This window comes from Mirounga leonina, unplaced genomic scaffold (genome assembly GCF_011800145.1).
Source record: "Mirounga leonina isolate KUSES-001 unplaced genomic scaffold, KU_Mleo_1.0 Mir_175, whole genome shotgun sequence".
In the NCBI taxonomy this organism is placed as follows: Eukaryota; Metazoa; Chordata; class Mammalia; order Carnivora; family Phocidae; genus Mirounga; species Mirounga leonina.
In genome coordinates this window covers 21226878-21248941 of record NW_023270453.1, presented here as the reverse complement: position 1 = coordinate 21248941, position 22064 = coordinate 21226878, and the positions used below count along the sequence as shown (strand labels likewise).

Sequence of the window (22064 nt, the reverse complement as noted above, 5' to 3'; positions counted from 1 at the left end):
GCAGTGATCACTTCTCAAAGACCCTAGGGCTCTGTTTTTCTCTGGGTTGGCTATATTCTGGAACCTCTCCCCATGCCTGATGGATAGCACTAAACAGGATTTCTTGGGATGTGGTGGCTCTCACTCATTAGAATGTATTTCTTTTCTAGGTTTCCAAAACAGATCCATCTCCGAAGAGGGAAGCTCCCACCATGATTCTTTTTAATGTGGTGTTTGCACTGAGGGTGAGCGAGTGTACAGATGGCTGAAGAGCCCTGGTAGATCGGGGAGGAGGGTCCGGGGAGAGTAGCAGCCCCTCACTTCTGGTGACTGTGTCATTGGCTCAGAGCTCAGACTGCCCAGCTGTTGCCAGGCCCCTCCTGGGGTCCTGCAAGAGTCTACCCATACTGTGTTTTCTAAATAAAATACACGTAGTATTTACCATTTTAACCATTTTGTAGTGTACGGTTCAGTGGCTTTAGGAGCAATGTTGTGTAACTCTCACCACTGTCAGTTCCAGAACGTTTCATTGCCCCAAAAGGAGACCATTTATTCCTCATTTCCTCTCCTCTCCCAGCCCCTGGAAACCACCAGTTTGCTTTCCTTCTGTGGATTTACCTATTCCGCATTTTCATAGAGATTGGATTCTACACTATGTGACCTTTGGTGTCTGTCTGCTGTCACTTAGTTCATCCATGTGGTAGCATGTATCCGGACTTCATTCCTTTTTGTGGCAGAACCGTATTCTCTTGTACGGGTGGACCACAGATTGTGCATCATCTGTTGATGAACGTTTGTGTTGTCTCTGCAGTTTGGCCATTATGAACGATGTATGTTCATCAGTACAGTATTATGACCAATGCTGTTACGGACATTTGTGTCCAAATGTTTGTGTGGACACATGTTTTCATGTCCCTTGGGTATACACCTAGGAGTGGAATTCCAGGGTCCTGTTGAGGAGCTGCCAGACTGCTTCCCACGGTGGCTGCACCATCTTTCCTCCCCACCAGCAGTGTGTGAGCGTTCCAGCGTACCTACCTCCTCACCAGCACTTGTTGCTTTCCATTTTGTTTTTAATGATTAAGCTGATAGTTTCTTCGGGCAGTTCCCAGACTGTCTGAAGTTGTGTTAGAGGAGATTTCTTTTCAATGAAGCTGTCAAAATATCAGGGATCTAAATAAACATAAAAAGCATCCCTGGGTAAAGACTCACTCATATTATGAAAGGACTTTGAATTGCCTAGGAAATTTATATTTGGTGACTGTTACATAACGGAATTCCTCTGAACTGTCCCACTACCTGTTTGTGCCAAAATACTCAGTAGTTCTTTCTGGCTGGGCACATGTGATCTGCATGATGGCTTTTCACAGAAGTGTCCCAGACAGAGTGACTGGCCTCCGTGACGAGGAGCAGTGTGTGCTCTGAAAGCCTTAAGAGTGGCCGAAATGACACTAAGCAGAGGACGCTGGTAAAATTGGGTGTCATTCTAAGTCTCGAGGTGCTTTTCTCTTGAGAGAAGACCACATTCACTGTGAACGGCTCAAAACCAAAATGATGCCAGAGAAAAGGTTCTTTGGAATGGAGCTAATTTTTATTTTTATTTATTTATTTATTTAAGATTTTATTTATTTATTCATGAGAGACACAGAGAGAGAGAGAGAGAAGCAGAGGGAGAAGCAGGCTTCCCGCTAAGCAGGGAGCCCGATGCGGGACTCGATCCCAGGACCCTGGGATCATGACCCGAGCCGAAGGCAGACGCTCAACCATCTGAGCCACCCAGGCGCCCGGAGCTAATTTTTAAAACTGGCCTACCTTGCTGATAAATAAGGAGCCGCGTTAAGACAAAGTGATGGGTTAACAGCAGCTGTCCCTGGGGTGTGCGGTTCCAAGTGGAGACCTTGACTTTTACAGTCTTGGGATTTTCATAGTGTAAATAGTACAGGGCATGACTTCTAAAATGACATACTGCAGACACCCAGAGAGAGTGGTCCGTTAAGTAAGAAACAGCCCCGACAATCCTGGTGAAGGCTGTCCCGGTGGGTGGCCTTGAGAAGCTGCTGCGGCCCCACCCTGCAGGCAGGCCCTGGTCTCGGGAACAGCGTTCAACAGCAGCATGTCTGACACCCCTGGGTACAGCTGTCAAGAAAACAAGCGGATTTTAGGGTTGTAGGGAGACCTTTATGATAATAACCAGGCTGGAAACAGTGCCTGTGTCCAGCAGCTGGGGGCTGATGAGACAGGGTGGTAGTTACTATGTAGCCCAGCCTGTGGCTTTTGAAGGTGAGGCTTGGGGGCGAGGCCAGAACCTGGAGGAGGAGGGTGGATTGCTGCAGTAAGAAACAAGGTAGCGCAGGACTTCAAGTAGCAAGGGGCCATGATGTTGAAGGTGGGGTGGGGGGGGGGTGGGGGGGGAGTTTTAAATAATGTAAAGCGCTGATATTTTTAGGGTAGGAAGTTATTTTCTCCTTTTTAATAGTCACATTAAAAACATATACTTTTTTTTACTTTTCACTTTGAATAGTTTTAAACAAATCCCCAACTAGTGACGATAGTTTGATTAACCTCATACACCCGTCTCTGATGTCCCCTTGCCGTCACCGGGACACCCTGGCTTCTCAGGTGTTTCAGGACAAGTCCCAGACCTCATGTCTGCTCATTTCTATGTACTTCGGGTGGCATCTCTGTGAAATAGGAACATTTATCTTCTACCGTGATACCCTTTCACACCTGATAAAGTTTGCCGTAATTTGGTATCAGCTAGTGCCTAGTGGCCATAGTTTTTGCCCTTGGCCTGTCTGGACCAGGTTGAAAACCTCGCCCTCACAGGTGTGTGGGCTGTGTCTATAGGTCTCTTCCAGTCTAGGACTCTCTTCTCCCTTCGTCCGATTGAATGGTCCATGTCTGCATTCATCTGATCGTGCTTACTGTCTGTTTGTGTATTGCCTGCAAATTGGACATTTGCTCTAAAGGCCTTACTACATTTCGGTGCACTTTCTGGGAGCGAGAAAAGTCTCACAGGCGATCCCCTAAATTTCCTGCTGTTTCACATCACCTGTGGGGCAAATTCTAAGAGTTCCCACTTAGGGCCGGCACGTCCTAGGTGGTCCCTTTCTCACTGTGGCCAGACAAAGCCTTGGGCTCTGCAGGCACCTTGAGTGATGCCTGGCCTGTGAAGCCACACAGGATACCCTAGCATACCCCATCAGTGTGGGTCATCGGGCCTCGCCTGGGTGAGCACCCCCTTGCACGCCTGGGAATGTAGAACTGGTGGGCTCGGGCATCTGACTAAAAACACCGTCCTGTTCCAGCCACTGGGACCGTGAGCATAGGGTCAGGCTGTCAGGTGTGACTTGATTGCTTCTTTAAGGGAATAACCATGTGCATGCGATCATTCTCCTTCCTCTGTTTTGCTGCTGACAGTATTTTGACACAGAGTCTTCTAGAAGTGTATTTTGTTGTAAAGCAGTTGCACATGCTTTATAACCTAGGCCCTCTAGTTCCACAGTCTTGTGGGGGACATTGTTGAGGGGCTGTCCTTGACATGAAGGGGCAGGATTGCTACCCAGTGATGGGCATGGCCTGAAAGTGGTGTTTAGTCCTCTCCCCAGCGCAGGTATGCTGTTGTCAGGTGTGGATTCCGTTTGTGAACATGAGATCTGCTAGGAGTTCAGAAAATCTCTCCAAATCCAGGTGATGAAGGTGTTCACTGAGTCTGGTGTGGGTTTTGGTCCAGAAGGCTGGACACCTTGCTGGAAGGGCCCTGCCTGCCAGATAAACAGGAGGGGAGGCTGTACTAGGGGTTTTAATCGGTGGCACCATGCGTCCCTCTCCCTTCTCCCACCTCCACCCCTCGGATGACTCAGCAGCCCTGTCGGCCTCCTGACACACTGAGTCATGGTTGGCCGGTTATCTGCTCTGTGGAGCATCTTCAGAGACCCTACAGCTGCCTGCTCCACCCCTGGCCTGGGTGGGTGTGCCTGCCTGGCCTCGCTGCGGCGTCTGATAGGTTCCAGAGTTAGCACAGGGGTGCCCGGGGAGCTTGTGGGGAGAGGGGTGGCCTGGAGCCTGCTGACTTCTTCTGTTAGCCAGGCTTGTTTCTGCTGGGAAGAGCCTCTTCTCCTGAGGACAGTGTGCTCAGCAGACAGTTGGCCCAGTGCTTGTGTTTACTACGCTCCGTGACCCTGGTGTAATGGGTCTGTGTGGTTGAAGTCTCACGAAGCCTGGTCCTGCCCACCAAGTCAGCTGTACACCCTGACTGCAGACACTGCTGGGGTTGTGCCCTGGATAGGCTCTGTCAGACTAACTGGTGAGGGAGGGCCCCTGTTGAACGTTCTCAGATGGGAGCCTGGGGTCACACAGCAGGTGGGTCGGCTGCCCCGCCGCCCCCGAGTGCTGCCCCTGCCTGGCCTGGAGTGGAGGCCGGCTTGTACCCCGCCGTCCTGGATGGCCCTGGTGCGGTGCCCTGCAGCATCTCTGCTTGTCGGAGATGCCTGTGTCCCCCCACCAGCTGGGGGGCCCCACAGAACCACCTCTGGCTGCCCTGCAGGCAGCCATTCCCGAGCTGGGATGCTGAGCACACTTGTGTTTGTGTGGACAGACCTTGGAGGGGACACAGGGCCGGGGACCGCGGCGGCACCTGGAGGGGGCTGTGCGGGAAAGGAGGAGAGGGTTCCTTGTGCCCTGGGTTGGCCATGCCTGGGTGCCGTCTGAGTCCCACGTGGCCTCTCCCGCAGGCCAATGCGGACCCGTCGGTGATAAACTGTCTGCACACCCTTTCCCGACGCATCGCCACCGTGCTGCAGCATGAGGAACGCCGCTGCCAGTACCTCACGAGAGAGGCCAAGCTGATCCTGGCGCTGCAGGACGAGGTGTCCGCGGTGGCTGATGGTGAGCGCTGCGGGAGTCTCTCTGCTCCACACACGCACCAGGGGCCCCAGTCCAGGTTTGCAGATGCAGAGACAGGCACCAAGGCCATATGTGCTGGTCTGGTGATCTTCCCTGCGAAGGGAGGACGCCCCAAGGGACACAGCTGGAGAGCAGCTCTGAACTGATGCTGGAGATGGATCCCCAGCCCGAACGGCGCCCCGCCTCCCAGCGGCACTGCCCCACGGCCTGTGGTGGGGGGCCGTGTGCAGGGGCTGCTGGGAACGGGGCTGGCAAGGTGGGCCCTTCCCAGTCCCTTGCTTCCAAGTGAAGTGAAGGAGGACCTAGCTGAGTTACCAACGGGCCGATTATTAAAGGTATCATTTGCCAGTAGATCCCCCTGTGGATTTTGGCATTCCATAACACCTCTAAGCACAGAGAAACGCCTACTTGCGACATACTCCATCTCCATCTCAGGTCAGCGCCTCTGAAACAAGAGAAAACCAGAAACAGGTTTGAAGGTGACCCCGGTGTAACTCTAGCAATAAGTGAAAGTAGTGATCGGCGTACGGGAACTGTCCCACTCAGGTGCATTTTCAGTGAAAACTTGCTTTTTATATTTGACAGCTGTCAAAATGTATAATGTTTTGGCCAGTTATGTGTTGATTAATAACAATCCAGAAGCTGTTTAAAAAAAATTCTCTTTAGAGTCTGACTTTATCACAGAAATTTTTTTTTTTTTTTTAAGATTTCATTTATTTGAGAGAAAGAGCGTGCAAGCAGGGGGAGCGGCAGAGGGACTCGAACCCAGGACCCTGGGATCATGACCCAAGCTTAAGGCAGACGCTTCACCAACTGAGGCACACGGGCACCCCTATCACAGGAAATTTTTTTTACAAATTCAATTTAACTACATATTTTAAGGCATTAGTGAGAAAGGATTAATGAAAGACTTTTGATCATAAAAATAAATAGTATTGGTATGAGTGAGTGGGATGAGGCATGGAAGCACCTGCTCACCAGGCGGAAAGTGTCTCTGGGCGTCTGGGGCCACCGGTGAACTGGCTGCAGGGACAGGGGGCACCAGTGGTGAAGTTTCCATACAGATCTCCCATATAAAGACAGTTGAACACAGCCAAAGTTTCATCTTAATTCAACTGTTTGCACAGATTATTTTCAGTTAAATTTTATTTGTTTTAAGATTTATGTATTTTAGAGAGAGCATGTGAGTGCAGGCGTTGGGAGGGGCAGAGGGAGAGAAAGAATCTTGAGCAGGCTCCCCTGCTGAGTGAGGAGCTCAATGCGGGGCTCTGTCTCACGACACCCTGAGATCATGATCTGAGTCAAAACCAAGAGTCAGACTTGTTTTTAAAGGTATTTTCCATTCTAGCCTTTGCATATTTCCTTGCTTTGGAGGCTCTAAATTCTCTGTATTCTGATTCTTGCAGCAAATGATGGTCCTCAGTCCCCATTTCATCACATTCTGCCCAAGTGCAAGCTGGCCAGGGACCTCAAGGAAGCTTATGACAGGTAAGACAGGTGGTGCCCCGGCCCGTGGGCCTTGCTGCCCGTTCTCCTGTTGTACCACTGAGATGGGGGTGAGAGGATTGGGAGTGCCAGCCCCCTGAACCGAGCCTGAAGTCACGCATGAGAGCCTGAAATTCTTGTGAGTCATGAGATACAGATCAGGTGACACGGTGCCAAGTTCTGGGTCTGCCTCCTAAGATGGGTGTCACTGTCATCACTTCACTGAGGAGGAAACTGAGGCTCAGAGGGTGCCCTCCACTCGTGGGACTTGGGGTTTGGGGGCTGAGTTTAGGAAGGCAGCCCGCGTTGCAGACCCAGCAGAGCCTCTCAGTTGTTCCAGTCATATTGGTGTTCCCAGCTTTCTGTGGAGAAGCAAAGAACTTCTTTTCTTTTAAGAGGGTCCACTGCTCCCTGAGCCTGGGTATGCAGGGTGGGTGGGAGGTGGTGGAGGGGGCTCGGGAGGGTGCCCAGGTGACACTTCCCCTGCAAGCTGTGCCCTTCTGCTCCGGGACCATTGGTTCTCGAGGGGCCACCACTCAGAGCACCAGACATGTTGCTGCACAGTCTGCACTGAGGTGCAGGCTTCTTCTCTGGGCCTTGTCCGTGCACGCAGCCCTGGGCCTTCTCGGCGCTTCACTCCATCGGCAGGCTCCACGCTACCCACTGGTGGTGGGCTGGGTCTGAGCTGTGGCTGGCGAGACCACGTGTCATCCAAGCCCAGGGAGGGTGGCTTGTCTAGCATCCTTTTTTGGTATTAGCGGTTTTCCTGATCTCACCGACAATACATGCTCGTTATTGGTATTTAGGAAATGTAGAAGAGTATAGAGAAAACAGAGCCCATCTATGGTCCCGTACCCAGTGATTATTGTTATGAGCGTTTTGGAAATTTTTCATTCTTTCTGCTGTTTTTTAAATTAATTTTTAAAAAAGATTTTATTTCTTTATTTGAGAAAGAGCATGCTAGAGCAGGGTGAGGGGCAGAGGGGGAGGGAGAAGCAGGCTCCCTGCTAAACAGGGAGCCCAATGTGGGGCTTGATCCTTGGACTCCAGGATCATGACCTGAATCGAAGGCAGACGCATCACGGCTGAGCCACCCAGGTGCCCCGTTCTTTTTGCTGTTTTAACTGAAGCTTTTGAAAAGGTCATGTATCCATCCAGTCTGAAAATCAGTGTTGTGTGCCTTTCCTGCTGTACCACCACCAGGCCCCCGTCCCGGTGGCAGAAGCATGTCAGCAGGCCGGCACGTGGCAGGTGCCATCCTGCACCGCTGGCCTGGAGGCACACACAGGTGGACACTGACCCCCTTTGTCCCTTTACACTGCACGTGTGGACGACCCCTGCCTTCTCAGTTTAGCCGTGTCGCCTTGACCCTGTCTCTACTGGGAAATAAGGGCTGCTGCTTCTGCGGCTACCCAGTTAGCCAGCCCCTGTCCTGGGCATTTCGTTGGCCTCAGCCTCTGGTGCTGCAAGGCCTGATGCTCAGCTGTGCGCACGTGGGGTTGTGCACTTGCACCTGTTTATCTGTCCGATGAATTCCCAACAGCAGAATTGCCAGGCCAAGGAGGTAAAGCCCTTGTGATAGGGCGCACGTCCATGTGGGGCTTTGCCTCAGGCTGCACCCCCACTGGCCCCACAGGAGATCCCTCTTCCTCCGGCTATGCTGGCCCAGGGTCTTGGTGAGCTGTGTCCACAGCCGTGTCCAGATGCCGCCGTGCGCGTCCCCCTGTCCTGCCCAAGCTGTCCTCAGACCCCCGTCCGTCACACAGGAGGCAGAGCAGGGCTTGCTTTGTCCTGACCCCGGTGATTGCTGGCTGTTAGGGCACGGGAACTCTCGTCCTGTAGTCCCCCCACCCCCCCCCGTTACATCGCTCATGACCACATCGAAGTCTCTGCAGTCAGAGAAGTGCTGCCCTTTGGTCTTGGGCTGGCTGGTGCTGGGAACCACTTCCTTGGAGCATGCTCCCTTGCTCTGAAAGGTACTCTGCCTGCCTCAGCTACGGTCAGGCCACAGGCAAAGTTCAGGTTAACCCGGACATAAACACCAAACCAGGACCAGACTCGCTATGTCTAAAGAAAGAATGGACTGTGCTTTCTTACATTTGAACTGCAAGCTGGAGGCAGTGAAGGGCTGGGTGGTCGGCCCACCTGCCGCTGCTCAGAACTTGAGGCAGCACAGCGCCCCACAGTGGGCATTGTGTAAAGGAGGCCAGGAATCAGAGTTTGGGGGAGGAAAGGCTCCCAGTGTTCACTGTTGAGCATTTGCCTCCTTCCTCTAGCCCAAGCACCCTAGTGTGTTAGTGTTCAGGATCCCGTTTCCTCTGGGCGAACCCCCACCCACCCACCTTTTCCTATTCCCAGGCCCCACCCTGCCCAGTCGTGGGTTCTGGGGCCCAGCTCCCGCAAGCCAGCAGCATTGCCACTCTGGTGGGAGTCCCAGGGACAGTGGGGTCCTCCCCTGCACCCTGTCCCAGCCTGCCAATAGCAGGGGCTCCGCGACTGCCCAGGAGCCCCCCTGGGCTGTGGCTTTCCCTTTGCTGCTGCAGGGTGGACTTACCTTGGAGCTGAGAAAGGGAGACGTGGGTTTACATGACTGATCCGGTAGCAACAGAGCCGCCGTCTCCCTTTGGCACAGCTTTCCAGCAGATCCTGGGAAAGGTTTTCTCTGAGCAGACATGAGAGACGTGGAGGTTGGAGATCGGGGTGAGACTTCTCAAAGGAGTTCTGGATTTGCTGTTTTAATTAAAATCCAGGGTTGTGGTGTGGCCTCGTGCCCCGGGACCTAAGTGTCTGTGAGCATAGGCTGGTAGCATGACTCCCTTGGAGCCTACCCTGACTGTTGCAGCTTCTGTGTCTCCCCCTGGGGCCCGGTGACCTCAGTGAGCGTGCCCCACGCATTTGTGTGACGGTCAGGTTGGGTCTTCCGTGAAGTCGGGGAATGTCCCTTCACTTTCAGTAACAGACCTTGTGGTTGCCTGCTGTCGCTTGAAGGAACGAGTAGACAGCAGTCATGTTGTTGTGGAGTCCATGGCTTGACAAAGTGTTTGTTGAATGGTTTTCAGAGGTAACGGGGCCTGTGGTGGGGCCAGGAGGCTCAGAGCTCAGGGGAGCTGCCCAGGGCCTGGCCGACCGAGCAGGTGGCATTGGGAACTCTGTGCTTGTTCACTGCTGCCTCCCAGTGCTCTCTGCTCAGAGCAGAGATGCGGCCACAGACTCCTCCACTAATATTCTGGGAGTTTTAGTGCCTTTTTCCATAAAATGCACTTCTGTACACCTTTTGTGTGAAATTTCAAGGTGGGCCTTTTGTAGCCCACTCGACCCTCTTGAATTGTGTACAGTGTCCCACGCCATGTAGTAGGAAGCCTGGCTGTGTGTGGAACCAGAGTGATCGGGAGGTGCTGGGCTGGCCGGGAGACCAAAGAAGGGGGTTTCAGCTCTTAGCTAAAGCGTTAGGAGCTGAAGTTCTTTCTCACGTGGTGAGATGAGAGGGTAACGGAGTAAGCCGGTACACACTGCCTTCCATCTGGGGTGGGAACGATAAGGGCATGTCTTGAAGGCCAGTGTGTTGCCTCATGCACAGTCATCGCTTAGGACTTGGAGCATCTATCTCGCATGGCAGATGGGGCTGGGCGACGCTGTGTGGCCCCGAGTTGTGTGGCAGGCTGGATAAGCCTCACGTGGGGCAGCGCCTTTCGTACGGTGTTTCCAGACCAGACATGACTGCCTTGCCAGCAGAAGTACAGACATAGCAGGAACCCTAGAGAGTCTGGTCTTTTTTTTTTTTTTTTTAAGATTTTATTTATTTATTTGAGAGAGAGAGAATGAGAGACAGAGAGCATGAGAGGGAGGAGGGTCAGAGGGAGAAGCAGACTCCCTGCCGAGCAGGGAGCCCGATGCGGGACTCGATCCCGGGACTCCAGGATCATGACCTGAGCCGAAGGCAGTCTCTTAACCAACTGAGCCACCCAGGCGCCCCGAGAGTCTGGTCTTAAAAGTGCACTTTATGTGGCATAGGGAATATACTCAGTAATACTGCAGTAATGTTATTTGGTGACAGACGGCGACTACGCTTACGGGGGTGAGCACTGAGTAATGTTGATAACTGTCGAACACCGAACCTGGTACAAGCTGTATGTCAACTATTCTGCAATAATAAAATATATACATGAGTCGTAGCCTCAGATTTTTGGAGGGTGGGCCGCCTCCACCCTGGAGGTGTTAGGAAAAAACAAACTGTGCTTCAAACACAGAGAGGAGGCTTTTTTCCCCTCCTCTGAGCAGACTTCATTGCGGCTCCTGGCTCACCTCTTGCTGTAGGAGGACTGTGGGCTTCCCGGGGCTCCGTGTGGGTGGGCATGTTCCACGCAGGCTCCACGCTGCATCTCAGTGCGAAGTACTCCATGGGTGGGTCAGATGCCTGGAAAAGTGGAAATCCACATGAACACCAGGGAACCGACGTGGGAGCGTTCGGGAGAAGACCCCACACCAGTGTGTGCATGCATGTGTCATTGCCAAGCTCCTGGGGGAGCAAAATCAGCTGTGTATGAGGTCATAGGAGTCTCAGTGTTTAATTCTGATTCTCTGGTGTTCCATCTGCTACTTTGAGCCATATCCTAAGGATGACAGCTCGGAAGCAGACTTTTCTTTCAGTCCACCAGCCTTTCTGTCCAGGTATATAGTGAAACAGAGGAGGGAGGAAGCCTGCCCATGTTAGCTTTGTCAAGTTCGCTCTCCCTGCAGCCCTGCTTTTCCTCACTCTTCTCTTCCTTTTGTACATGGATGCTGAGACTCTCATCCACTGGGCAGCCCTCCCATGGTGTGACCTTGGATTTTGTAAGAGGTTGTTTCTCAGGGTTTGATGGGAGCTGTCCACCTGCAAAGACCCTTGCCCAAAGTTTGGGGAGGCTCTGAGAACCTCCATCTGCTCATATTTACTTACTTAGCACTCCGTTCTTTTTTTTAATTTAATTTTTTTTAAGGATTTTATTTATTTGAGAGACAAAAAGAGAGGGAGAGAGAGAGCATGGCAGGGGGAGGGTCAGAGGGAGAAGCAGACTCCCCGCTGAGCAGGGAGCCTGATGTGGGACTCGATCCCAGGACTCCAAGATCATGACCTGAGCCAAAGGCAGTTGCCTAACCGACTGAGCCACCCAGGTGCTTACTAGCACTCGGTTCTTCTGGGACCTTGGGGAAGGATCCCAGATCTCTTCTCTAGATTGTGACTCTTATCAGACCCACCCATGCATTTCACACTGAGGGACTGTGGCATCAGCAGTGACCAAACCTTTGCCTTCCAGACTCAGCCACAGCCTGCAGCCCCCACCCTCCCAGCAGTGGGTGCTCTGACCCTCCCTCCGGGGGCTATTCAGTGGTGCAGATGTCCTGAGAGTGCGTCACGGGGCAATGAGCACATAGTGGTGTTGGCAGGAATCCTAGGGGGTCCTGGAGGTCACGGATGTGCTCTGTGTTCTTCCCCCTGTTTTTTCTCCTCATTACACATTCCCTGCTTGAGAAAACAGCTGACCACAGATTCTGCCGGCTCTTTGGGTGGACCCGTGGAGAAGCCTGTGGTAGTTGGTCTGCTGCCTGAGGCTTCGGGGAAGAGATGGTAAGAACAGCCTGTGGGTGTGGGCAGTGAGGGCCTTAGGGCCGCCTGCCAGCACCGTGCATTTGTGTGCCCCTGAGGGAGGTCTGAGACGGGTTTCCTGAGCCATGGCCCGCCCCACACTTGGCCGGATGTGGGCGTCTTGGCCTCTCCAGACACTTGGGAATTGAAGAGTGGGGTTGGAATGTGATGGGAAGAACTGGGCCAGGCCAGGCCTCGAAGTGGGCACACATCCTCCCTGTCTTGTCCACCTGCCAGGGGTGTGGTGAGGACCAGCCAGTGGGGCTTTGCCCAAGTAGTCACTTCTCTGTGTCAGACACCAAGTGCTGTTAGCACTTAGTACAGGAGCCGTGCACCAGGCTTTGGGTGCTGTCAGGCTGGCTTCTCATTGGAGGGTTTCAGAAGCACCTGCTGGAAACAGCTCTGTGTGTGGTTCTGCGGTGCAGGGCATACAGGGCACAAGCCTACTGTGGAGCCACCAGCAACCTGTTCTCTGAGCAGGGGCTTCCCGGGAGATTGTCTGCCCAGAGTTGGCAGTGTGTTCCTTGGGCCCCTTACCTTCCTCTGTTCATGAGATGGTTCTCAGTGCCCCCCAAGCACCAAACACTTGACTAGCTATGCGGGGAGCAGTTAATGAAACCTAAGACCACAGCTGGTGACTGAATTCTGTCGGGGAAACTGCATCCAGTAGCAGACAAGTAGGTGCATCCTGTGGTCAAGTGCTCCAGACATGCATGACCACACAGCAGTGATTGCCTGGGGGGCTGGGGCTGGGCCAGGGCTCACCTCACGGAGAAGGTGGTGCTTGAATTGAGACCTGGAACGGGGAAGGAACCCAGGGCACCTGGAGGGAGCACTAGAGGCCGAGAAGAGGAGAGTGGTCAGTACAGGTGGACCCAGACAGCCTGGGCTAGGAGAGAAGGTCCGAGAAAAGCGGGCAGGTCATGTGGGGCTCCGGGCATTTGTGGGCCTTGGCTGGGGCTCCCATGGGGGTCTGAGTGGGGAGGGTGGACGGGGGCTGGTGCTGCGCAGGTCTGTAGGGAGAGCAGACAGGATTTGCAGATGGTCAGGGTGGGATGTAGGAGAAACAAGGATTCAGGGACAGGGTGGCCTATGTGCCCTGAGCAGTGTTTGGTCCTGAAAGAACCAAACTGCTGTCACCGAGGAGGTGTGGAGTGAGAGGTTTGCAGCTGAGGCTGGCTTGGACGGTTGCTTTGGTGCAGCTTGGCATCTGTAGGGAGGAGGGTGCCTTGTGCTTCTCCCTGACAGGACGTTTTGGGAGGCTTGGCACCCCCCGCACACACCTTTCCCCTCCTGCCCACCTCTCTCTTTTGGAGACAGGCCCTGCCCTGCCTAGCTGCCCACCTGTGGTGGGGCCTTCACGGGGTGTGCGAGGGGCCTGGCCCTCACCCTGTACCGAGGAGGCCTTAGCCCTGCGACGTTGAGCCTCTGGGGCAGACACGGAAGAGGCTTCCCTCGAGTCCTTGCACTCTGGTCGGACTGCAGATTCCAGGGTGACCCAGAGATACATTTGTGTGTGTTCTTCTCTTAAACACCTGAGATCTGGAAAGATGTTTTCTTGCCCAAGGGCTTCACGGGGTTCTGTGTGGTGTGTGTGTGTGTGTGTGGGTTCGCGGTGGCACCTGACGGCAGCGGGGCCTGTTCTCTGCAGCTTGTGTACTTCAGGCGTGGTGCAGCTCCACATCAACAGCTGGCTGGAGGTGAGCTTCTGCCTGCCTCATAAGATCCACTACGCCGCTGCCAGCCTCATTCCACCTGAGGCCATCGAGCGCAGCCTGAAAGCCATCCGGTGAGTGCCAGCCCACATACTGCCTAGCTTCTGCCCAGGGAGAGTTGTCCTTTCCTCTTCCTGCTGCAGGAATCGGCAGGTAAAGCTCTACTGCTGATAGAAGTGAGAACGCGTATTTTGGGGTCTGGTTTTTGTCCAGAAACGACCAACCGCAAGTTTCCTCCGGGCTCTCTCGGCACCACGAGGGTGATGAGGCTCTTTGCTCGGGGGTCTTCGCCTCAGGCCCGGGCAGGGCTGTAGGGGCCGAGCTCCCTGGCGAGATGCGGGACTGTGGGGGGAGTTGCGTCCTGCCAGGGCTGCTCACCGGACCTCCTGCATTTGAATCAGAACTTGTGGGAACTCAGTTTCTTAATTTAACTGGTTTCCTGCAAGGAAAGAGCTAAGCTCAGTTTTTGCAACCCCCCCACCCCCATTAAAGTTCCGTTTCCTTAGATATTTTTATAACTAAAAAAAGAAATCTGGGCACATTACAGAAAATTTGGAGAGGAGAGAAAGCAAGGCACTACCTAGCCGTCTCTCCCTTGCCCCGTCTGTGCTCTAAGTCCGTGTCCTTCCTCCTGGACTTCCTTGCTGAAGTATATTTTTATGTAGTTCTATTCATAGCCTGTGGTGGGGATTTTGCTTTTCCATATTTGGGACTCTTTGCTTGGAAAAGATTCATGTATTTTTTCAGTCGACAGATGTTCGCTGGGCAGTCCCGGAGGTGGGAGATGGAGTTGGGTCGTCAGGCCGCCTTCAGTTTTGTTCCACTTTGTTTTTTCTGAGGGTTGTAGTGACCCTTGTGGCTTCTTAGAGGCCCCTGGATGCACTGCTCCTTCTGTGTAACCCTTGCGGTGGCCTCTTCCCTCGGGTTCAGTGTGTGTGCCCCAGCAGCGTGCCTGGTCAGGGGGCCTGGGCTCGCGTGTCCCGCTGACCCCTGACTCTGCTCTGCAGCCCCTACCACGCTCTGCTGCTGCTCAGTGATGAGAAGTCCCTGCTGGGCGAGCTCCCGCTCGACTGCTCCCCGGCCCTGGTGCGTGTCATCAAGACCACATCCGCCGTGAAGAACCTGCAGCAGCTGGCCCAGGATGCAGACCTGGCCTTGCTGCAGGTATCAGCCTGGGGGCCTGGGGACACACCCTCAGTTGGGGAGAATGGGCGGGCACCTCAAAGCAGGTGGTCCTTGGGAGGAGGTGGGAGGTCAGGGCCTCAGGAAAGCAGGCTGCCTGTGTGCTGTGTCCCCAGGACCTCTGTCCAGCTGAGCGCCACTGCGTCGCCTGCTGTGGTGGGGTGGGTTGTTCCTGGGTTGGCTCCAAGTTCTGGAATCTTGAGTCGGGGCTGGCTTTGTGAACTGGCTGTGGGGGACTGATGTTGTCCCCTGTCCAGGAGTCGTGAGGCATGAGGCCCCCCCAGGTGCTGGGTGACTGGCTGTGGAGGATGGGGTGCCAGGGCTGGGGGCTTGCAGGGTTGAAGCAGGGGCCCGCAGGGTGTCACCCTGTGAGAAAGTACCACATCTCTACTTCGCCAGTGTGGGAGGTGAGGGCCCACCTGTGTGCAGAACCAGGGCCTAACCTGCTGGCCTTGACCACCCCCCTTGCGTGTGCATTCAGGCCTGTGTTCTGTAGGAGGTCCCACCCTCTTGCTGAGCCATGTGCTTGTGGGCTGCAGGTTTTCTTTCTTAAGATTTATTTACGTATTTGAGAGAACACGCATGAGTACACGCGAGCTGGGGGAGAGGCGGGGGGGAGAGGGAGAGAATCCCCCGCAGACCCCTTGCTGAACAGGGAGCCTAACCCAGGGATCGATCTCCTGTGATCTCATGACCCCAAGATCACGACCTGAGCCGAAAACGAAAGCCGGATGCCCTCAGTTCTGGCTGTGATCTGGTTGGAGCCTGGGTGGGGGCCAGGGAGTGAGGAGAAGCACAGGAAGAGGTTGAAGGTCCCAGGGCGGTTGTGCCTCCCAAGTGACAGCCGAGGGCAGGACCAGTCTGGCCGCGGTGGGCACCGTGTGGCCACCAGGGGGCAGCAGGACCTGTCCCCGGAGCCGTGGCTCTGAGGAAGAGGAGCCCAGGCGTGAGGCGGGCGTGAGGCAGGCCTGCCCCCCACCCAGCCAGAGGCATGCCTTTGGCCTTGGTCCTTAGCCGTTGGGGGAGCCTAACTCTCAGGCCTGTGTTTCCCAAAGCAGTGTTTTCTGAGTCTGCCATCCAGAATGAGTCCTTCCCTTGTCTGTACCCATGACCTTTGTCCATCCCCCGAGACCGTCTATCGGATTCTGCCCTTGTGCATTGTCATACGGGCTCCTGGACTGGAGGGGACCTGCTGAGCACCGCGTCCTGCTCCCCTTCGTAGCATCATCCACAAGATAGAACCTTAAACATGCTGGCTGTTTCGTACACACTGCAGAGCTTGTGTTCTGACCCATATGGGCTAAGCTTTCAAGTTTCTCGGTCTCTTTGGACAAAGACAAAGCTCTGGTGATGTCCCCTTCACTTCCCTGCCCTAGCCTCGCCATGGGGAGACCGTTTTTCCCTTCCGTAACCTTCCCCACTGAACGCTCCTCAAATCAGCGTTTCCTGCTGGTGTGGTGGTCGGCCTCCCTGGCCTCTGCAGCTGCTGTTACCTATGGCAGGTGGCCCCGTGGGGGCCCCGAGGACAGCAGAGCTGGCTGAGCCCGGTTGGAGCCCCAAGCACGGATGGCCCCCCTAGGGAGAAAGTGTCAGCTTCAGGTGTGAGTGTCTTCAGATGATTTAAAGCGACTTAGGTTCTCAGGGTGCCCGGCTGGCTCAGTCGATGGAGCCTGCGACTCTGGATCTTGGGATCGTGAGTTTGAGCCCCACGTTGGGTGTAGAGATTGCTTAAGAAAAAATAAAATCTTAAATAATTCGTGTTCCATCACAGGCAAAGTCAGTATTTTGGGCTTTTAATTCTAGTATAATTAGCATACAGTGTTGTCTTAGTTTCAGGTGTACAGTACAGTGAGTCAGCAGTTCCGTATGTTAGTGCTTCATCCCCAAGATAAGTGCGCTCTTAACCCCCTTCACCTGTTTCACCCGTCCTCCCACCCATCTCCCCTATTTTGGGCTTTTTTGTCGTGATAAAGTTAGTATGTTCAAATATTACACAAGTTACAGGCAGAGAATCCCTGCAATCCTATATCGCAGAGGTAACCATTGTAGATTCTTCCAGACTTTTTGTATGAATCAATTATTAACACATTATCTTTGAATCAGAAAATTAGGGTCACATTGCCATTCCTTGTGATTGGCTCCCCACAGACCTTCACATCCTACTCCCTAGGTCCTGGGAATGCAACCTTATGTGGGACTTTGCAGATGTGATGAAGGACCTTGAGGTGGGCAGTGACCCTGGATTGTCCGGGTGGGCCCAGTGTCACCACAGGGCCCTTGTGAGAGATGGGCAGGGGGTACGACCACGGAGGCAGAGATCGGAGGGATGTGGCCACACGCCAAGGAACACTGCTGCTCGAGGAGGTAGGGCAGCTTTTCCCCCAGAGTCTCCGGAGATCGTGTCCCTGCTGAGAGCTGGAGTCCAGCCCGAGCTACGAGTTCAGACCGTCTGGTCTCCAGAATGGTGCTCTGGCTGCAGGGAGTGGTGGGAGGTGGACGGCACAGGTGAGGGCGATGGCAGGTGGAGGAAAGCGGGCGTATCCTTGCTTTGGAGTGAGTGTCAGTAAGACTTGGGAGGAGAGAGAAGAGCGGTGGTGAAGGAACTGAGGTTTCTGCCGTGTTGGGCTGGTGGTCCTGTTTGCCGAGGTGAGGTGTCCCAGGCCTCGTGTGTCCCCATGCTCATGAGACCTTTCCTGAGTGCCAGCCTGGACAGGGTCCTGTGGTCACGGTCCTCTGGGAAGTGACTGTCCCAAACCACACCAGGGACCAGTGATAAGAAGGGTTATTGTGCGTGTGCTGTGCCAAACGCCCAGGTAGGGGGTTGGAGAGTCGGGCAGTATCCTCCGAGCTCCCACTGCCTGCAGGTTTTCCAGCTCGCGGCCCACCTGGTGTACTGGGGTAAGGCCATCATCATCTACCCGCTGTGTGAGAACAACGTCTACATGCTTTCTCCCAACGCCAGTGTGTGTCTGTGAGTATCTCTGGCTGCTGGAGCCCAGGATGGTGCTCCCCACTTGGGCTTGCTTGCTGGCCTCTGCTGTGTCCACGTTCTAATTCTGGGCTGGTCCTGTGCCATGTGGCCTGCCCCGGGCCTGTGCTCTTCCGGCATTCAAAGCCCCCATGCAGGGTCCGGCCAGTGGGCTCCAGATGGGGTGCCTGGTGGGGGGTGGGAGCCTTGATCTTGACTCGGGGGCTCAGAGGGGCTTTGGCCTGTGCCTGTGGCTCCTGCCGTCCGTTGAGGGAAAGCACCTGGGTTCTGTCCGCATGGCATCCATCCTGGGCCACCTGCCGTGCTGCGCCTCCCTGCTGTCCGCCCTGGGCTCGCGGCAAGGGCACAGATGTCAGGAAGCGGTGGCGAGGCCTGCTGAGCTCATGGGCACGCTCGCCTCACCTCTCCCAGGTACTCCCCACTGGCCGAACAGTTCTCCCGTCAGTTTCCAGCTCACGACCTGCCCTCCGTCCTTGCGAAGTTCTCCTTGCCCGTCTCCTTGTCAGAATTCAGGAACCCCCTCGCGCCCCCTGTGCAGGAGGTAAGTCGCAGGAGTCCAGGGAGTCCGGGAACCACCCTCCCAGTGTAAGTTCCTTATCCCAGGGCCCGCAGTGCTGCTGTACCCTTAGCCTGGGTTTTGGGGAGGAGGGGGCTTGGCTGTGTAGGTGGTACATGTCACGCCAGGGTGACCCAATAGCTGGCTCCCCAGCCGAGCTACCTGCAGACACTTGGGCAGTCCCAAGTCCCACCCCCCAACCCCCCAGTGGAGCCTAGCCTGGCTGCCGTGAGTGGTTCTCGGGGTTAGAACCGAGTTAAGAGGCCCAGGTGTCCGAGAGTGGTAACCTTTCCTGGGGAGTTGCTGAGTCAGCTTTGTTTTCACTGAACTTGGGCCCTGGCTTCCTGCCCTCTCCCTCTCCATGGTCCAGGAGACCACAGGGTATGTGGGTCTAAGTCCTGGGCCCACTGGTCCCCAGAATCTCCTCATCCAAGAGGATCTGGAGAGGACAGGCCTGGGACAGGCCCCAGTGGGCCTGGGTCCAGGCGAGGGACAGGTGGGGTTGCTGGGTGTGGCAAGGGCTCATCCAGGGAGGCATGAGCATATGGAATGAACTGGTGAGTTCTGGGTCAGGTGCAGGCTGGATCCCAGAACGAGCCTCTTCCTCCCTCCTCTGTGCTGAAGGCCCGGAGCTCTGGAACTCTGGGCAGGGACCACAGAGCCAGGTTGGGGCAGGTGTTGGGAGATGGGGCTGGGTGTTCTCAAGGCTTTGTCTTCAGAAGGAAAGTATTTTTTTAAATGAGTGTGAGATCTGTTAGGCAAAACCAGTCCTTAAAAGCAAACCCTTTCCCTTCTCAAGTTGTGAATGAGGAGGGGATCCTGGTTCTTGAGTTCATTTAGATGCTGAGTGTGACAGAGTTCTAAAGGCCGTCTTTCACGGGGCCTTTGGTTTCCAGGAACTGTGCCAGGCCCTGCCAGCTGAATAAAAGCCACACTTTGCATCTGTGCCCTCACTTCCCCCAGCAGAAGCTTCCTAATGGTCCAGATGACGGGTGGATTTTCCAGGCCATGCCTGGGGGCCGCCTTGTGCTTGGTCAAGGGGCTCAGATGGAGTGGGGTGAGGCGCCTGCTTGTCACGTCTTCTGCTTCAGGGACTGGCGTGTGCTCTGGAGTGCTTATGAAGCCCCTTTGTTTTATTCCTTAATTCTAACTATCTTACAGTCCTTTTCAAATTTATTTGGTTTGACCAGGTCATGACCTGCCCATGGTACGTGGTACATCCCTGTTTCCATGCGTGGTCAGCCGTCCCTTCCCAGGGGGGACTCCCAAAGCCGAGCAGGCAGATGTGTGACCTCCCTGCTCACCCATGCTTGAGCTTGGCCTGTTCGGGGCTCCTCACTGGTCCTGCTGAGGGGCCAGCCCCATGAGATAAGGGTGGACTCCACACACCTCATCAGGGCTCCCAGTCCAGGGCTGAGGTCCTTCCAGGTTGAGCCAGGCAGAGGACTTCTGCTCTGCGGACAGCTGCCTGCAGCCTCTTTGTGAACAGTGTCCAGGCCACAGTGCGGAGGCCCCCACAGGCCCAGCTCTGTGTGGTGGGGGTCTGAGCGACAGGGCCGAGTAGGGCCTCCATGTACTCGGCCCTTCTTCTTAGCTCTGGGCATGAAAGGCCGGGCACGGGGGCGGCCCGAGTGTGCGGTGGGAGCGCTCCTGTGGCCTTCCCTGGAGCAAGGAGCTGGGCTTGGCCAGCAGCTGAGGGGTCCTTTTCTGAGGTGGGGAGCCTTGTGCCCCGGGGTCAGGCCCCTGGAGCTCATGGACCCCTTGCCTCTGGGATGACTCGTGGGGATCGTGTCTTAGGTCATGGCTCCTTGGTCCTCCCTGGAGGGGAGCAAGGCAGTGGTGGGGGACCAGCCTTCCTCCACTGCCCTGGGCCTCGTGCCGCCTGTCCTGCAGACCCAGCTCATTCAGATGGTGGTGTGGATGCTGCAGCACAGACTCCTTGTCCAGCTGCACACCTACGTGTGCCTGATGGCCTCGCCCAGTGAGGACGAGCCCCACCCTCGAGAGGACGATGTCCCCCTCACCGCCAGGGTCAGCGGCCGCAGCCTCAGCACACCTAATGCGCTCAGCTTTGGTTCCCCAAGTAGGTGCCCCCTGCCCAGGGCATCCGTCTGGTGGGTGGGGGTGGCATTTGGGAGGTACTTGGGAGTGGCAGCCAGGATCCCGACATGGGCACTGCTGGGGCTGACCGAGGCGCCCTCACAGGGCCGTGCGTGTGCACACACTCCCGCCCCCTATGTGGGCAGCTGGGCCCTCACACGCACAGCCACCGTCCCCTGCTGAGCAGCTCGCCCCTTGAAGGACGGCAGGAGACCCCTCTCCCTCATCTCCTGCACATCTGTGGCTCTGGGCACCCGAGCAGCCTGGGATCAGAGCAGATGTCCCAGCCTCACTGGGGGATAGCTGAGCCCGCTGTTTTGGGGCCTGTGGGGAGACACTGACTCACGGTTGCTTCTTAGAAGAGCTGCTGTGGCCACCGCATGCGCCCAAAGGCCACAGCCCATTGCCAGGCCCCGGGTCCCCCAGGCTTCCCAGGTTCGGGGGAGACGAAGGGCTGGAAGGCTCCCTAGATGGAGGCCTGACCTTGATCTTCAAGTTCAGTGCAAGGACCCAGCCTTGCTCAGGGCCCTCCCTTGTCTATCTTGGGACGAGGGGTGGGATGAGCAGGCCTGCCTTGGGGTGTGAAGGCTGCTACCAGAGGGTGTGGCAGCGGATTCCCGGTGGACACGGACGGCACAGCAGGTGCACCAGGGGTGTGTTTGGGCGGCCGGCTGCTCCCTGACCCGTGCCCACCCACAGCCAGCAGTGACGACATGACCCTCACTAGCCCCAGCATGGATAACTCCAGCGCGGAGCTCCTCCCCAGTGGGGACTCACCACTCAACAAGAGGATGACGGAGAACCTGCTGGCCAGCCTGTCCGAGCACGAGCGGGCAGCCATCCTCAGCGTGCCTGCAGCCCAGAATCCCGAGGACCTCCGCATGTTTGCCAGGTGGGTGCAGGGTGACCCACGGTGCTGGGCCAGTTCTAGGGTCAGAACAGCAAGTGGATGGGGACTTACCCAGCACAACCCAACGGCAGTTGCTGGTTGCCGTGGCGTCTCAAGCACTGTGTCCCCACCTGGCGCCTGTGCGTGCCTGCTGTGGCCGGCACCGTCTGTCGCCAAGACCCCAGGCTTGGTGCCTCTGCCCGTGGGGGTCCCTCCAAGACTTCCTTGTTTCTTGTTACTCCTTCGGAAGCTGCGGCAGGTTCTCACTCTCACAACTGGGAAAACTCTGAGCCCCGGGCTGAGGGCGGTGCTGTCCAGGACCCCTACATCATTGGTGACAAACTTTTGTCACACCCAGCTTTGACTTGGGGGGCTCTGCAGGTGGAGGGTTTTTTGGGTGGGGTGAGGCTGACTGGCAGCAGGCCCCCAGTTAAGAACCGCATGCCAGGTGACTCTTGGAAGCAGCTGGGTCCCGGCCTCTGTGTCTGCCCCAGCCACACATGGCCCCTAGAGCAGTGACCCCATCTGGGCCCATGGCCGCATGGCACTTGCTGCCACAGCAGCATGAAGAAGGGAAGCCCCCGGCAGACCTGTCCCCTGCACTTCCCCACCCATGTCAGCATGCCGAGGGCGGATGTGAG

The 22064-nt window shown here is 55.7% G+C and overlaps 1 protein-coding gene across 6 annotated transcripts in view; it reads left to right on the top strand.

Moving 5' to 3' along the window:
• Positions 1 to 22064, top strand: part of NPRL3 (NPR3 like, GATOR1 complex subunit) — a 37793-nt gene that overhangs the window by 14736 nt on the left and 993 nt on the right. For 2 of the 6 annotated variants that reach the window (XM_035021781.1, XM_035021780.1), the window contains 9 exons: positions 150 to 224; positions 4713 to 4866; positions 6291 to 6372; positions 13644 to 13781; positions 14715 to 14871; positions 17754 to 17860; positions 18290 to 18419; positions 20328 to 20517; positions 21234 to 21426. In XM_035021781.1, coding sequence (XP_034877672.1) covers positions 150 to 224; positions 4713 to 4866; positions 6291 to 6372; positions 13644 to 13781; positions 14715 to 14871; positions 17754 to 17860; positions 18290 to 18419; positions 20328 to 20517; positions 21234 to 21426 — 1226 coding nt within the window. The remainder of the gene's footprint in view (positions 1 to 149; positions 225 to 4712; positions 4867 to 6290; positions 6373 to 13643; positions 13782 to 14714; positions 14872 to 17753; positions 17861 to 18289; positions 18420 to 20327; positions 20518 to 21233; positions 21427 to 22064) is intronic. The other 4 variants (XM_035021784.1, XM_035021783.1, XM_035021782.1 and 1 more) reach the window with 3 other exon arrangements.